The sequence below is a fragment of the Labeo rohita genome, chromosome 5, assembly GCF_022985175.1.
Source record: "Labeo rohita strain BAU-BD-2019 chromosome 5, IGBB_LRoh.1.0, whole genome shotgun sequence".
Lineage (NCBI taxonomy): Eukaryota > Metazoa > Chordata > Actinopteri > Cypriniformes > Cyprinidae > Labeo > Labeo rohita.
Window position 1 is genome coordinate 18,543,107 of NC_066873.1, and position 16,437 is coordinate 18,559,543.

Here is a 16,437-nt window from a genome sequence, read left to right on the forward strand (position 1 = left end):
CGAAAGTCAAATTCAAATCCTGTATAGATTGTATAGTGTAAGCCTAGAAAGTGAGCAAATAGTGCTTCCATATAATCACTAAAATGGCTGCATTGCACTATGCTACAAAAACACACTGTAAATAGAAACTTTTGACACTTTCCAGAGTGCAAGCACAAATATACACTGGTGACTTTATCAAATCTGTTTTGCCAATATCTTATTATTACAGTTTTAACTAAGGGTGCTTTTGACTGTGAGAAAATGGATGTGTGGTGTGAGAATGTGAGAACAGTGTCAACTGCGAGAGTTGGCAGCCTTGCTCTGCAGATTGAACAGCCATCAGCAAGAAGGAAAAAAGGTGGTAGCTCCTACAACGGCTTGTATATGGTGTGGAAGTAGCAAGATGTCACAACTAGCATCAATTGGTCATGCAAAATGGCAAACCTCTGGGGAATCCCTGCTGAAAAAAACCCAGAAACCAGCCTATGCTGGTCATAGAAGGTCATAGTCAAACAGGCTGGTTTCAGTTGTTTTATAGCAGGGTGGTTGTAAGGAAAAAAAAACAGAGCATTGTCTAAAGTGAAAAGCTGAAATCTGTAATGAAACCTGAATCAACATGCAGCTTAGCATTTCAGAGGTGATGAGAAAAGCCAGAGATTTTTTTTTTCTTATTTAAAAGGTATATTTTAAGTTTGACATTATCAGCCTAGCAATTATTATGTTTTATGTTGACAACTTGACATGTACACTTATCTTTCGTCATTTTGAAAATGTTTATTTGACAATGTTTCCAATAAGTCAAAACAACAGCATAAAATAAGGCACCTGCTCAGAGAACATCTTTTTGCATGTGTACACCAATGCAGAGACTAAAAACAACTAAAATGTTCTTACGCACATTCTTATGTTTTTAACCGCTAGACGTCAAAAAGTTACATAGCCAAGCTGTAAAGAGTAGCTTATAAAAAATAAAAAAAATTAACAAATAATAAATGACTTAATGTACTGTTTTCCACCTGTTAATAAGATAATATGCAAGTCTGTAATATTTGTGAGTACATTCAGTTTTATATTTCATTCATAAATAGAAAATACAGTATTCACTTGAACAATATTGTCACAGTGTGAAAGAAAACATATGGTTGTGTGTTAAGCACACTTGTTTGTCTGTATTGTTGTAACTTAGTTTAAGTGCTGAATAAATTTTGTAACAGTTCATGTAGAAACTCATGGTAAATCCATAACTTCTGTAACAATTTATGCAGAAACAGATGGTAAATCTACACTAAAAAAAAACCCTGTTGTTTCAACCTAAAAAAAAAAAAAAAGTGTTTGTACTGCCTTAAATTTTTAGTTTAGTCAACTCATATATCCAAATTGTCACTTAGTACAATTTAAAATTTCTAGTTGAATAAATGTACAATTTTAGAGCATCAACACTTACTTTTTTTAAATAGTGCACAGATTCACATACTTTGTCCTGAAACTCTATAAGGCATTTCTCCATTTCTAGAGACCAATCGTCTACTTAATAAATAAGTATGTATCATCACTTTACCAAAGGTTTAGAAATACAAAAATAAACAGTATATAGAATACTGCTAGCTTACTATCAGTCGACATCATGCACTACCTAAAATTTAAAAGACTTTAATATAAATGATTCTAGGAATCTAGATAAAATAGTAATAATAAAAGAACCCTAGAAGCTGAATCTAAAATCACTTTGTCAAGATTTTTCAGGGTGGTCTGGCAAGTGTGGATATAATTGATATTCCTGATATGGAGGTGGAGCTGATGGGGCAGACTGATGCGAAACTGAAGGACCAAACTGACCAGGGGGTCCGGTGTAACTAGCAGGAGCGACCTGACCCGGAGGTCCGGTGTAACTTGGGGGAGCGAAGTGACCCGGAGGTCCAGGATAACCAGGAGCTCCAAACTGACCAGGTGGTCCAACCACATTATGTGGTGGGGCTTGAGGAGCCATAGGAGGTGGGTTGGGGTACATATTGATTCCTGGTGGCTGATTCCAGATTCCAAAGTCACTGTTTGTAGCACCAGACACAGGCGGGGGAGGAAGAATCACAACTGGGAGTTTGATCTCCGGATCTGAGGCATACGGCACATCCAGGTAGACCTAGACACAATGCACATGTATTGAAAAACATATGATTCATTTAGGACTGGGTAATAAGATAAGCCATCAGCACATCCTTTGATCTAAATTACAGTTAATGTGGAGATCCAATTTTAAATTAGCCTTTGCTTTAAATGCTAAAACTCACCCTGAGTCTGTACTCAACCTTGAGGATCCTACAGTTTAAGATAGAGATGGTCAGGCTGGGAGGTATGGACAGGACTTTGGTGACAGTTTTCTTTGAGTTTGGCTCAATAGGTTCCCCTTCCTCTTTAAACAAATCATGCGTGTGTAGCCTCCTCTTTCCTTTTGCGAAAAAACTGTGTTTTTCATACAGGCAGTATTTTGGCTTGAGTGCACGGGAAGAATTGTTCTGAACTTCAGCCAAAACTTTCAAGCCCTCTCCTGTAACGAGACACAATGAAACGATTAGGTCAGTTAAAATTGTTGAATATAATACAGCTAGAAACTATGACTTTGTCTGATTTTGACTAAATGGACCTTACATATAATTACATATGGGATATAAAATACACAACTGAGAATGAATAAAAAGGCTGACAACATTGATTATACGTATATGTTTTGCATAAACTCTGTAAGTTGTGAGGAAGAAGATGAAAACAAAAAACAAAACAAAACAAAAAAAACTAGTTGAACCAGTTCTACAAGTGGTGCGTGAGTGAGTCAAGTTCAAACTCAAGAATGGAAAAATCTAATGTTGTTCGCCTACTCTACAAAGATGTTTGATAATTACAGTTTTACGTATTTTATCTTGTTCCAAATATACAGAACTGGTTAGGCTTTCTATGAAATGGTTGTGTTTACAATGATCAACATTTAAGTTTATTGACAATGAGAGTAATAAAACTTCTGATGTTATAAGAAATACAATTTCACCAAGGTAGTATCCCATTTTTTCAGTGTTTATGTTCATGGAGACACTCCCAGAGGTGAAGAGTTTCATTTGTTTAACTTTGGTTCTGTACTGAGGTGCCTAAACAAGGCAAAACATGTAATACAGATAGATGAGGGAACCTCAAAACATATAGATGAATGTATGGTAAAGACATACACGGGATTTAAACTCACTATTAGTTCAGGATTGGACACATCTGGTCTGGGGACATAGTGAAACTCAGTTTTGGCATTGCTAGAAATACGCATTGATCTGGATAGTTTCGTCTCTAAAGTGTAGACAACCTTTCCAACTGAACCTTTGAAGGTTGGTGGAAAGTGCCTATAGGGAAGAGAAATGCTTTATGTAAACTTTTACAGCAGATAGTAGGTTGAAATTACTGAAAAAGGAAGTATTCTATTCTATTCAGTTTCTATATAATTGACTATATTATAGGCCTATATATTAAAGTATATTGAAATTAAATATGTGCAGACAAGCCATTTTGTTTTAATATACACTACCAGTCAGTAGTGTTTTTTAATAATAATAATAATAATGGACTAAATGTTTCTTGAACAGCAAATCAGCATATTACAATGATTTCAGAACAAACATGTGACACTGAAGACAGGAGTAATGATGCTGAAAATGTTGCTTTGATCATAGAAATAAAGAAGAAAAACGAAAAATAGAAATAAAGCTTGTTTTAATAACCAAGTTGTGTACATTTGCATGCATTCAAGACGCAAAGAAAGCAATTTAGTATTATTTTATTATGAAAACAACATGAATACAACAAAAAGAAATTGTTAAAAAAAAAAAAAAAAAAAAAAAAAAAAACTTTTTAAAATTCTATTTCACATAACTTACTGTTGAGGCAACTGAAAAGTGAATGGATAAACATGACGCCCGGATGCCACAACAGAAGAATCTAAGAAAATTCAAAAATCAAATCAAAGATCAGAATTATTTTAAGTTTAATACTCAAAGCACTTTTTGCAATATTCATCTAATTCGTGAACAGACTTACACGGCTGTCCCGATGGATCGTTCAGCATCTCATTTCCTGCAAGATCAAGTTACAACAAAATAAACCTGATTAAATCGAACTGCTTTCTTATAACGATAAAGCAAACCTTACAGCTGTAGTTTCTCCTACCGTGTGTTTTGTCCTCCCGAACAAAAAATCTCTTGACGGAATAAAACTTCTCCTTGTCCGAATAAACAACAGTAGTTTTACCATAATGCTCGGACCAGCACACCTCTGCTTTCCCTTTAATTTTCACACTCAACGACTGCATTTGTGTGTCCTTAGCTACATCCAGAATGACTTGTCCCGATATAAAGTCCCCGCTGCTGAAGGTATTGCCCTGGTTGATAGGATTGTAAGTAACAGCAATGTTTTTCACAGTGAGGGTCATCTTGAGTCCTGGTCCCAATATCTGCTTCTGACGTTTGAACTCAACTCAATAGAATGTTTAAACTACTCAGGCACGCGATTGCCGGAAATAATCATCGAAGTACGTGTGGACTGCCAGCTGTGGGAGGGATATAGCCTATTGTTGTTTGAAGCCACTGGGCGTGGTTTATATTTATATTTGATGCGGACTTTATAAGGTCCAACAACTAAAAAATGAGATCAATCACATCAAAAACCAAGCCAGATCTCAGAGACGGGGGCACAGATCTGGGGAAGGCTATAAAAAATGTTTGCTGCATTATCAAGAGCACAGTGGGTTTAAAAAAAAGTCCACTTGATGGCAGCACGCTAGGTATGTACAAACTAGTTGAACTGGTCTAATGACACCGTTATGTAAAATTCAAAATTCATATAAATTCCTCATGATAATCAGTACAGAACCCAGAATTGCAGGATGTTCTGTGCATGGGCTGGACTGGTTGATAAGAAGCTGGATTAAGCGTTAATTAGTTAGTTATTAAGAAGAAAACAGATGCATTCTTTGAACGTATCCAGCTTTTGATTTCATGCCCTACATTGCTACTCTGAATGTATTAATATGCATTAAATACATAAATTTTGTAACAGTTCATGCAGAAATGGATGGTAAATCTACACTGTAAAAAAAAAAAAAAAAAAAAAAAAAAAAAAAAGCCTGTTGTTTCAACGTAAAAAAAAAAAAAAGTGTTTGTACTGCCTTAAATTTTTAGTTTAGTCAACTCAAATATCCAAATTGTCACTTAGTACAATTTAATATTTCTAGTTGAATAAATGTACAATTTTAGAGCATCAACACTTTTTTTTAAATAGTGTACAGATTCACATACTTTGTCCTGAAACTGTATAAGGCATTTCTCCATTTCTGGAGACCAATCATCTACTTAATAAATAAAGCAGAATTTATATTGTTAATAGTATGTATCACTTTACCAAAGGTTTAGAAATATAAAAATAAACAGTATAGAATACTGCTAGCTTACTATCAGTCAACATCATGCACTACCTAAAATTTAAAAGACTTTAATATAAATGATTCTAGGAATCTAGATAAAACAGTAATAATAAAAGAACCCTAGAAGCTGAATCTAAAATCACTTTGTCAAGATTTTTCAGGGTGGTCTGGCAAGTGTGGATATAATTGATATTCCTGATATGGAGGTGGAGCTGATGGGGCAGACTGATGCGAAACTGAAGGACCAAACTGACCAGGGGGTCCGGTGTAACTAGCAGGAGCGACCTGACCTGGAGGTCCGGTGTAACTTGGGGGAGCGAAGTGACCCGGAGGTCCAGGATAACCAGGAGGTCCAAACTGAACATGAGGTGGACCAGGGTAACCAGGAGCTCCAAACTGACCAGGTGGTCCAACCACATTATGTGGTGGGGCTTGAGGAGCCATAGGAGGTGGGTTGGGGTACATATTGATTCCTGGTGGCTGATTCCAGATTCCAAAGTCACTGTTTGTAGCACCAGACACAGGCGGGGGAGGAAGAATCACAACTGGGAGTTTGATCTCCGGATCTGAGGCATACGGCACATCCAGGTAGACCTAGACACAAGGCACATGTATTGAAAAACATATGATTCATTTAGAACTGGGTAATAAGATAAGCCATCAGCACATCCTTTGATCTAAATTACAGTTGACGTGGAGATCCAATTTTAAATTAGCCTTTGCTTTAAATGCTAAAACTCACCCTGAGTCTGTACTCAACCTTGAGGATCCTACAGTTTAGGATAGAGACGGTCAGGCTGGGAGGTATGGACAGGACTTTGGTGACAGTTTTCTTTGAGTTTGGCTCAATAGGTTCCCCTTCCTCTTTAAACAAATCATGCGTGTGTAGCCTCCTCTTTCCTCTTGCGAAAAAACTGTGTTTTTCATACAGGCAGTATTTTGGCTTGAGTGCACGGGAAGAATTGTTCTGAACTTCAGCCAAAACTTTCAAGCCCTCTCCTGTAACGAGACACAATGAAACGATTAGATCAGTTAAAATTGGTGAATAAAATACAGCTAGAAACTATGACTTTGTCTGATTTGGACTAAATGGACGTCTATTACATATGAGATACACAATACACAACTGAGAATGGATAAAAAGGCTGACAACACAGATTTTTGTATGTGTTTTGTGCAAATTCTGTAAATTATATTTACGTTCTCTGTGAAGAAAAAGATTAAAAAAAAACCTAGTTGAGCCAGTTCTACAAGTGGTGCGTGGGTTTACTTGGGGAGGGAGGTTATGGTTGATTTCAAGCCTGAAATGTGTAACTTCTTTGTCAGTTACTACAACAGCTGAAAACACATACTTGCATACACAAGTGCTCACAGTCCGTAAACATGAAACTCAAGAATGGAAAAGTCCATCTAACGGTGTTCACCTACTCTACAAAGATGTTTGATAATTACAATTTTACATATATTTAATCTTGTTCCAAATATACAGAACTGGTTAGGCTTTCTATGAAATGGTTGTGTTTACAAGGATCAACATTTAAGTTTATTGACAATGAGAGAACAATAAGACTTCTGAGATGTTAGAAGAAATACAATTTTACCAAGGTAGTATCCTGTTTTCTCAGTGTTTATGTTCATGGAGACACTCCCAGAGGTGAAGAGTTTCATTTGTTTATCTTTGGTTCCGTACTGAGGTGCCTAAACAAGGCAAAACATGTAATACAGATAGATGAGGGAACCTCAAAACATATAGATGAATGTATGGTAAAGACATACACGGGATTTAAACTTGCCATTAGTTCAGGATTGGACACATTCGATCTGGGGACATAGTGAAACTCAGTTTTGGCATTGCTAGAAATACGCATTGATCTGGATAGTTTTGTCTCTAAAGTGTAGACAACTTTTCCAACTGATCCTTTGAAGGTTGGTGGAAAGTGCCTATAGGGAAGAGAAATGCTTTATGTAAACTTTTACAGCATGAAGTAAAGTGAGGTTGAAATTACTGAAAAAGGAAGTATTCTGTTCTATTTAGTTATTAAATATCAATATCAAATATCAAATTAAATATGTGCAATCAAGCCATTTTGTTCTAATATACACTACCAGTCAAAAGTTTTGTAATGCTTTTTAAAGAAGTCTCTTCTGCTCACCAAGCCTGCATTTATTTGATCCAAGTACATCAAAAACAGTAACATTTTGAAATATTTTTACTACATAAAATAACTGTTTTCTATTTGAATATATTTTAAAATGTAATTTATTCCTGTGATTTCAAAGCTGAATTTTCAGCTTCATTACTCCAGTCACATGATCCTTTAGAAATCACTCTAACAATCTGGTTTGCTGCTCAAAAAACATTTATTATTATTATTATTATTATTATGTTGAAAACAGCCATATAGAATTTTTCCAGATTTCTTTGACAAATAAAAATAGTTCAGAAGAACAGCATTTATCTGAAATAGAAATCTTTTGTAATATTATAAATGTCTTTAGCGTCACTTTTGATCAATTTAACTAACTCCAGGCTTTTGAACGGTATAGTGTATAATGTTATAAAAGCTTTTTATTTCAGATAAATGCTGATCTTGGGATCTTTCTATTCATCAAAGAACCAACTGTACTCAACAGTTTTAAATATTGATAATAATAATAATAATAATAACGGACTAAATGTTTCTTGAACGGCAAATCAGCATATTACAATGATTTCTGAACAAACGTGACACTGAAGACAGGAGTAATGATGCTGAAAATGTTGCTTTGATCATAAAAATAAATTACATTTTAAAATATTTAAAATAGAAAACAGTTATTTTAAATAGTAAAAATATTTCACAATACTACTGCTTTTGTTGTATTTTTGATCAAATAAATGCAGGCTTGGTGAGCAGAAGAGATTTCTTCAAAAAAACATTATTTTGACAAAAACTTTTGACTGGTAGTGTAGTAACACTATATATATATATATAACACTATAATATATATTATCATTAATATTGTTTTAATATATTATTAATTAAAGTCAGTGTTGCATGATTAACATGCAAGAGAAAGAAAAATCCTTGAAATTTAACCGTTTTAATAACGAAGTTGTGTTCAGTTGCATGTATTCAAGACGCAAAGAAAGCAATTTAGTATTATTTTTTATTATGAAAACAACAGAAATACAAAGAAAAAAATTGTTAAGAAAACTTCTTAAAATTCTTTTTTTCTAACTTACTGTTGAGGCAACTGAAAGGTGAATGGATAAACATGACGCCCGGATGCCACAACAGAAGAATCTAAGAAAATCCAAAAATCAAATCAAAGATCAGAATTATTTTAAGTTTAATACTCAAAGCACTTTTTGCAATATTCATCTAATTCGTGAACAGACTTACACGGCTGTCCCGATGGATCGTTCAGCATCTCATTTCCTGCAAGATCAAGTTACAACAAAATAAACCTGATTAAATCGAACTGATATCTTATAACGATAAAGCAAACCTTACAGCTGTAGTTTCTCCTACCGTGTGTTTTGTCCTCCCGAACAAAAAATCTCTTGACGGAATAAAACTTCTCCTTGTCCGAATAAACAACAGTAGTTTTACCGTGACGCTCGGACCAGCACACCTCTGCTTTCCCTTTAATTTTCACACTCAACGACTGCATTTGTGTGTCCTTCGCTACATCCAGAATGACTTGTCCCGATATAAAGTCCCCGCTGCTGAAGGTATTGCCCTGGTTGATAGGATTGTAAGTAACAGCAATGTTTTTCACAGTGAGGGTCATCTTGAGTCCTGGTCCCAATATCTGCTTCTGACGTTTGAACTCAACTCAATAGAATGTTTAAACTACTCAGGCACGCGATTGCCGGAAATAATCATCGAAGTATGTGTGGACTGCCAGCTGTGGGTGGTACATAGCCTACTGTTGTTTGAAGCCATTGGGCGTGGTTTATATTTACATTTGGGCTGGACTTTATAAGGTCCAACAACTAAAAAATGAGATCAATCACATCAAAAACCAAGCCAGATCTCAGAGACGGGGGCACAGATCTGGGGAAGGCTATAAAATGTTTGCTGCATTATCAAGAGCACAGTGGATTTTTTTTAAAAAAAGTCCACTTGATGGCAGCAAGCTACGTATGTACAACCTAGTTGAACTGGTCTAATGACACCGTTATGTAAAATTCAAAATTCATATAAATTCCTCATGATAATCAGTACAGAACCCAGAATTGCAGGATGTTCTGTGCATGGGCTGGACTGGTTGATAAGAAGCTGGATTAAGCGTTAATTAGTTAGTTATTAAGAAGAAAACAGATGCATTCTTTGAACGTGTCGAGATTTGTGACAAGTCCCAATAAAAATTTGATTTCATGCCCTACATTGCTACTTTGAATGCATTGGGGTTTTGACCCTAAACCTTATGACAACAAAATTATATTTTTATAAAAATATATTTATGGGATCTTAAAGAGTCACTTAAAGAAAAAAAATGACAGTAACATGTTAGTGTGTGTGTGTTCCAGCTCCTCTGTGAACATTTAGCTGGAACACACACACACTAACATTTAGACTTTGACTATATTCTGACACACAGTCTTAGACAGGTAATAGATAACCAGCGTAGATGGTAGGTAAAGTTAATATGGTAAGTTGTGCATCAGTACTAAGCTTATAGTAATTTGCAGTATTAGGATGCAATTTAAAATAATAATAATAATTGTTGATCTCTAACCTCTATGTGCGTGTGATTAACTCTTAAACAATCATATTTTCTCTGAAACTATTGTTTTAAAAAAAGAGGGAAAAAAGAAAAACAACTACACTACTAGTAAAAAAGCTTTGAACTTTGTAAAGTCTCTTTTTCTCACCAAGCCTGCATTTATTTGATCCAAAATACAGCAAAAGCAGTAATATTGTAAAATATTTTTACTATTTAAAATAACTGCTTTCTGTTTGAATATATATTTAAATTGTAATTTATTCCTGTGATCAAAGCTGTTTTCAGCATCATTACTCCAGTCTTAAGTGTCACATGATTTTCAGAAATCATTCTAATATACTGATTTGCTGTTCAAGAAACATTTTTTTATTATTATCAATATTATTATAAATTATAGAAATTAATACTTTTATTAAGCAAGGATGCTTTAAAGTGATCAAAAGTGATGATAAAAACATTTATAATGTTACAAAAGATTTCTATTTCAGATAAATGCTGTTCTTCTGAACTTTCTATTCAGCAATGAAACCTGAAAAAGATTCTTCTCAGTTGTTTTAATAATATTAATACATGTTTTTTTGAGCAGCAAATCAGAATGATTTCTGAAGTATCATGTGAACAGGAGTAATGATGCTACAAATTCAGATTTGAAATCACATGAATAAATGACATTTTAAAATACATTCAAATTGAAAACTAGTACTTTTAAATATATTTCATACTTGTACTGTTGCTGTACTTTGAATTAAATAAATGCAGGCTTGGTGAGCAGAAGAGACTTCTTTAAAAAACATTAAAAATCTTACTGTTCAAAAACTTTTGACTGCTAGTGTATTTCAGCATAGTAATAGGTCTGTACATGAATGAAGTGGTTAAGTGTGGATTGTTTTGGAATTATTCACTAGATGGCAGCACGCTACACGTGTAGCAACTATTGTACCTTGCATTATTTAGCTACTTTTTTATTCTGACTAACATCTGTCGAAGATGTCTATAGACACCCTAGGTGAAATGCTGAGTCTGAAGGGAGTTGAAACTCACTGCATACCTAAGTCGTTTGCAGTCTCTTCTGGCACACAGTCTTTTCGTTTATGTGGAATGGGAAAATGCTAAAAAAGCGGTCACTTGTGATTTTTTTCTCAGTACAGTCTACATTCTGTGTAGCCTACATGTTGCTCTTGCTCAGCTGAAGGTCTGTGAAACTATAAGGAATTAAGACATTTGAATGTTTGTGAAGTTAAAATGTCACTATTAACTATTATTTTGGTCAGTATTTTTGCCAAACTTTGTGTCAGAAGAATTCGCCGGATTACGGGGGCGTGGCTTAGTCAGAGCGAAAGGTGTTGAGTGGGCGTGGCCATCCAGGTTGCTCAGACATCTAGAGAGAGAGAGAGAGAGAAAAGAGAGAGGGCGCCTGTTCAGCGCGGTCCATCCAATGGTGAGGAGCTGACTGAGTCGCTATGGTGACGAGATTGTTTCGACAGAGGCTGTGATGGGTTGACAGGTGCGTGACAGTCGCGTCTGTGCAAGCATGTACGCCAAAGGCAAGAACAGCGTGCCATCGGATAGTCAAGCCCGAGAAAAGTAAGTTATATTGATCAGGAGGTGGAGGAGGAATTCTCGCGATCACATCTGCAGTCGCACACACACATTTGGACAGAGGAGACATGTAAGACAGCAACTGGCGCATGTAGTGCTGTATGCTTCGCCTCTCAAGTTACCTGCTTTCTGCATTATGAGAAAACATTATTAGATCACTCAGTGAAGCTTGCGGTCATGCAGTAGCCTATATGATTAGCAGGAGTAATTTAGTTTGCTTCATCGTTCTTGAGCAGTCAAGGGCAGAATCTTTCTTTAAAAGATAGTTTTGTTCCTTGTCCCTTTGTAACTCAGTGTTTTGTGCGTTTTACATTTGAGTGACCTTTACAGCTGTCCATCTGAATGTTGTCTGTTGGCTGCTTTTCCACGTCTTAGACATTTTGACTGGTCGCTTAACAAAACAAGCTTGGTTGTGTTATGTTGTTCTGTGCCAGAAAGGTGTTGAATCTTTAAGAATTTCACAGTAATAGGGCGGTTGACAACTTTTATGCTTAAATGTATATGAATTTCTAAAGGAATTGTTTGTTTTTGGTGCTTACACCTTTTTAGTGGTAACACTTTACAATAAGGTTCATTAGTTAACATTAGTTAACTTATTAGTTAACATAAAGTATGTATGAATAATACTTATACAGCATTAAACAATCTTAATGTTAATTTCAGCATTTACTACTGCATTATTAAAATCACAAGTTGTGTTTGTTAACATGAACTAACATTAACAAAGATTAATAAATAGTGTTATAAATGTATTGTTCATGGTCCATTCATGTTAGTTAATACTACTGTTAACAAATGACACCTTATTGTAATGTGTTACCATTTTATTTTCAAAATCTGTTTTAAGGGTTTCTGCTTTTTGCGGTCCACTTCAATAGTTTTATGATGTTTTCGGGGTTTTTTTTTTTAAAGTGCACTTTTTCAATAAAACATTTTTACACATCAAGAATTGAACAGCTCTTTTGATAAATACAGTCGAACCAAAATATATTCAGACATCTTCAAATTTCTCACATTATTACAGTTTATTCGCTGTAGTTTAGAAAATGGTTATAAAATATGACAAGAACTCAGAGTTAAACTGTGTCAGAACAAATTCATCTTGATAATATCAGACGACTTTGAGGTGTATAACAAAACAAGTGTCATATCAAATTTTTGGTTGCAAATTTGTATTAATTTTACTGGTAGTCCACTGTATGAAGAATTTTTGGGTATAATATGTCAGAGTTTATATTATTTTGCTATACTCACTTACAGAAATTAAATATAGTGTCCTGCACTCACTAGTAAAAAAAATATCAAAAATGATATCTGGTTTCTGAATAAGTTTTGGTTTGACTGTATCATTAAAATTATGTTCATTCACATGAGATGAAGACATTCTAAATGTGTATTCTGGAAACCGATTTTTTATTCTACATGGACATGGACCAACAAGTAGTACTTGCTGAAATCATATCCAAACAAAATTCATAGTTATAGATAACACTAAAGGTAATGTGTTGAAGGTAGTCTTGTATCGTATGTTGAGTGTCGTCAGTCTTTTGCAAGTTATATCTTAACCCTTTAACTGTCACTGTCCCCTCTGTGGGACGCCTAAGTTGACTTCACCATATTACAAATAAATCCTAATCTAATCATGACAAACTTTACATCGTTGGAAAGGTCTAAGACTCCTAAATAGATATGTTACCATATTTCTGTGTTACAAATTATGTAGGAAAAGTAATAGATAAATATATGTAAAGAGTGCAACTTAAAAAAAATCTACGTCATAAAATGAGTTCTGACCTTTGTCACAAAAGACTTTCTTCGTTGCCTTTTTCCCTATCACGTTTTAGATACCATAAGAAATTATATATCAGTTCAAAACGTTCAAAATGTTTTCATTCATGAATTATAAAAATTAAAAATGTCTGTGTTCAAAAATGGGAGTGACAGTTAAAGGGTTAAACTGCATTTAAAAAACATAGTGTGATTTTAGTGTGAAGTTGCAAGCCATTTCAGTTTAGTCTTGTGTCTAGCAAACTTTAGTTTTAGTTTATTCTCTTTAAATTTAAGTAAAAGTTGAATTAAAAAAAAGAAACATGAAACATAGTGAAAGCAAATCTTGTATATTGAATAGCGATCTTAAGCACCCTCTTAACTTGAAGTTGTTCTCTCTTGTAAAGATCACCGAACATTGATAAGCTCACTCTGTAGTCTACGGTTTGTAGGCTGATCTCAGTTTGAGGAGTCACATTTCTTCATCATTGTTAGGAAGGTGATTAAAACTATCCTGTAAGTAGCAATAAGTAGCTATTCTTAATAAATCGCTGGGTGTTGTACGTATGCATATATATGGTTCCCAAATGAACATTTCACAAATGCCAAAAGTGAGTAAAATTTGGCTTTGATGAGTAAATAAAATGCCAACTGGCATTAAACTTTATTAGGAACCGTAACACAATACACGGATTAAATCTGACCCTCGCTCATGTAAGTGATCTGAGCTATTCAAATCAAAGACATGCAAACCGTCTACTAAAGAAAACATCTGTCACAACGTGTCTTCTAACAGCTTTTAGCTCAGTGGAAAATGTACTATAGGATGTTTATCTCGGAGGCCCGAAGATTCTTTTCTTCTCCAGAACTCCATGTGGGAACACATATGTGGAAAATTCCCCACTTGGAGCTACCAAAACAAAATTATGAAACAAAATCACCATGGAGTTTTTTGTGTATTGTTTCCAAAGATATCAAAAAAATAACTCAGCTGTCATTTTGAATATAAAAGACTTTTTTATGCATTTGGCAGACGCTTTTATCAAAGCAAATTACATGGCATTTGAGCATTTTGTTAGTGGGAGTCAAACCCATGACCTTGGCATTGCTATCACCATGCTCTATAATGTTTGAGCACCAAGAAAACATTTTTTACAGTTTCATAGCTGGTAAGAAATATTTATGAAATTATCTTAACCCGCTGACCATTGGCAGATGTGGCCAAAAAGTACATTTTGAATCCTGCGTACATATAATTTAACACTTTGTGTCACTAAATACCTTTACATTCTTTTACTATATAGTTCCTGGGTAGTGATTTTCAAATATATGTTCTCTTTGTATTTTCTAATGGGGTGAAAGTGTCATGCAGTTGTATTCAGTATGTAAGTGAATGACTGGTGTTGTCGTTCCTGCTGCTGGAACAGTTTTCCCGCAGAGTGGTTGGCCTCTGATATTTCTCTCCATCATTGATATGCAAGCGGCATCACACCGGCCCTACTGCAAGGTTAAGCAAGCGTGACGGCATGGCTTAGAAACCGGCTAGGAGTCTTTCTCTCTGTCTTTAGCCTGTGTGTTATACAGCCTTCTTTTTTCACATATCACACACACACACACACAGTCTGCATGGTCCTTTAGTTTTCCCATGTGACCTGTTTGAAATCCAACAAAGTTAAGTGGTTTCTCTATTATTGTCACTTTGATTTCTTCTGTAGTTGTAAACTATACTAAGAGCTTCTGGTAAGCTTGTATGTTGTAAGTTATTTTCCAGAGCTGCACATTTTCTCCTCGCTTTCATCTGCGAGATAAGCTGGCATTTCCTGTTGTCGTGGAGAAAGGCATTGTTTCTCGAGGTGTTGTGCAGCATGCTTTGGACAAAACCCTAAAGTCCTGGTTTTCATTCTGGGCGTTTATATCCCTGCTCAAGTCAAATACATCTTTAACAACATTAAACACAGGCACTTGCTTTGTTGTAGTTTGCTTGCATTGTCTTTGTGTCTATAAAATAATTTTATGTTCAGTTTTATTGGCACTTTATGATAAATAAGAAAGCAAACCACTTCCATATTAACTAGTAGAGAAGAAGAACTTGGGCCCGGTAGGCTGAGGAATGTAGCATTGTCCTGTTCACACAGGATATGAGTTTCATTCCTCAGACTTACGTAGATGGCCTTTTCCCCTCTAAAATTGTTTTGTTGTTCTTTCATAGCTCCATTTCACCTGCTTTGATTCAAAGGCTAAGCGGAAGAACTTTTTTTAAATGTCTTTCCAAACAGATTTTTTCAGTTTGCACACAATTTTAATGGGGTCATGACATGATTTCTTTTTAAAAATTATTTTAATATGTTCCTTATTAAAAAAACAGGTCAGTAAAAAACCCCCCAAAAATTCAACCCTCATTCTAACCCTCTGCATGAACCTGATCTGTTTTTAAGGGGCAGGTCCTTTAACGTGTTTAAGTAAGTGGCCACTGTTATGATTGAGTAATGTCATTGCATAGGAAACACTATCAGCGCCCCCTCACTATTGCATGTGAGTGTTTTGACAACATGATTTAAAAAAAAAAGTAATTTCCAGAGAAAGCATTATGAAATCATTTACTTACCGTTTGTGATGCAGCTGCAGCCAGATCTAGTACCAAGTCCTAAATCACTTTTCTGTAAATTAAAGCTTTGAAAAGATCTTAAATCAGAGCAGCAAGTCTTAAATTCATATGATCATGGCATTCATTTTTGTGAGGGATTGTTTCCTCATGTTTCATTTTAAAGTGAAGTGAAAGCGTAATTTCTGTGCTACATGACTTAGGTCGTTCAATATTCATTAAACAATACACGGTAGATGGCGGTATGGGCTGCTTTATCTGCCAGTCACCCGAAGCAGAACTTGTTTTGATTTTTTTATAGTAATAAAAATCATTTAGTTCA

General features: G+C 35.0%; 2 protein-coding genes across 4 annotated transcripts in view; one reads left to right on the forward strand and one right to left on the reverse strand.

Moving 5' to 3' along the window:
* Nucleotides 1–700: 700 nt before the first annotated feature.
* Nucleotides 701–9,326, reverse strand: LOC127165517 (arrestin domain-containing protein 3-like). 3 transcript variants are annotated; one of them, XM_051110215.1, is made up of 7 exons: nucleotides 4,180–5,102; nucleotides 4,051–4,086; nucleotides 3,891–3,951; nucleotides 3,212–3,359; nucleotides 3,020–3,116; nucleotides 2,268–2,524; nucleotides 701–2,119 (listed from the first exon to the last, which is right to left on the reverse strand). In XM_051110215.1, exons 1-7 carry the CDS (start codon nucleotides 4,439–4,441, stop codon nucleotides 1,712–1,714), a joined length of 1,269 nt encoding a protein of 422 aa, XP_050966172.1. In that variant the 5' UTR covers nucleotides 4,442–5,102; the 3' UTR covers nucleotides 701–1,711. The 3 variants fall into 3 exon arrangements, with proteins under 3 accessions (XP_050966172.1, XP_050966173.1, XP_050966170.1); XM_051110216.1 differs by lacking the exons at nucleotides 2,268–2,524; nucleotides 3,020–3,116; nucleotides 3,212–3,359; ... (1 more) ...; nucleotides 4,051–4,086; nucleotides 4,180–5,102 and adding exons at nucleotides 6,174–6,430; nucleotides 7,033–7,129; nucleotides 7,225–7,372; ... (1 more) ...; nucleotides 8,818–8,853; nucleotides 8,947–9,326 and having other exon boundaries at nucleotides 704–2,119; XM_051110213.1 differs by lacking the exons at nucleotides 701–2,119; nucleotides 2,268–2,524; nucleotides 3,020–3,116; ... (2 more) ...; nucleotides 4,051–4,086; nucleotides 4,180–5,102 and adding exons at nucleotides 5,120–6,025; nucleotides 6,174–6,430; nucleotides 7,033–7,129; ... (2 more) ...; nucleotides 8,818–8,853; nucleotides 8,947–9,326.
* Nucleotides 9,327–11,532: 2,206 nt separating this feature from the next.
* Nucleotides 11,533–16,437, forward strand: part of ssbp2a (single stranded DNA binding protein 2a) — a 40,278-nt gene continuing 35,373 nt past the window's right edge. The window contains exon 1 of the mRNA XM_051110831.1: nucleotides 11,533–11,731. Within this exon, the coding sequence (XP_050966788.1) occupies nucleotides 11,679–11,731 (53 nt within the window). The 5' untranslated portion in view covers nucleotides 11,533–11,678. The remainder of the gene's footprint in view (nucleotides 11,732–16,437) is intronic.

Coding starts and splice junctions, on each gene's coding strand:
- LOC127165517 (XM_051110213.1), bottom strand. CDS start 9,208: ATGACCCTCACTGTGAAAAACATTGCTGTTACTTACAATCCTATCAAC. Junction 8,854..8,946: donor TCGGGAGGACAAAACACACG/GTAGGAGAAACT, acceptor TTGATCTTGCAG/GAAATGAGATGCTGAACGAT. Junction 6,431..7,032: donor GAAAACAGGATACTACCTTG/GTAAAATTGTAT, acceptor GTCTCGTTACAG/GAGAGGGCTTGAAAGTTTTG.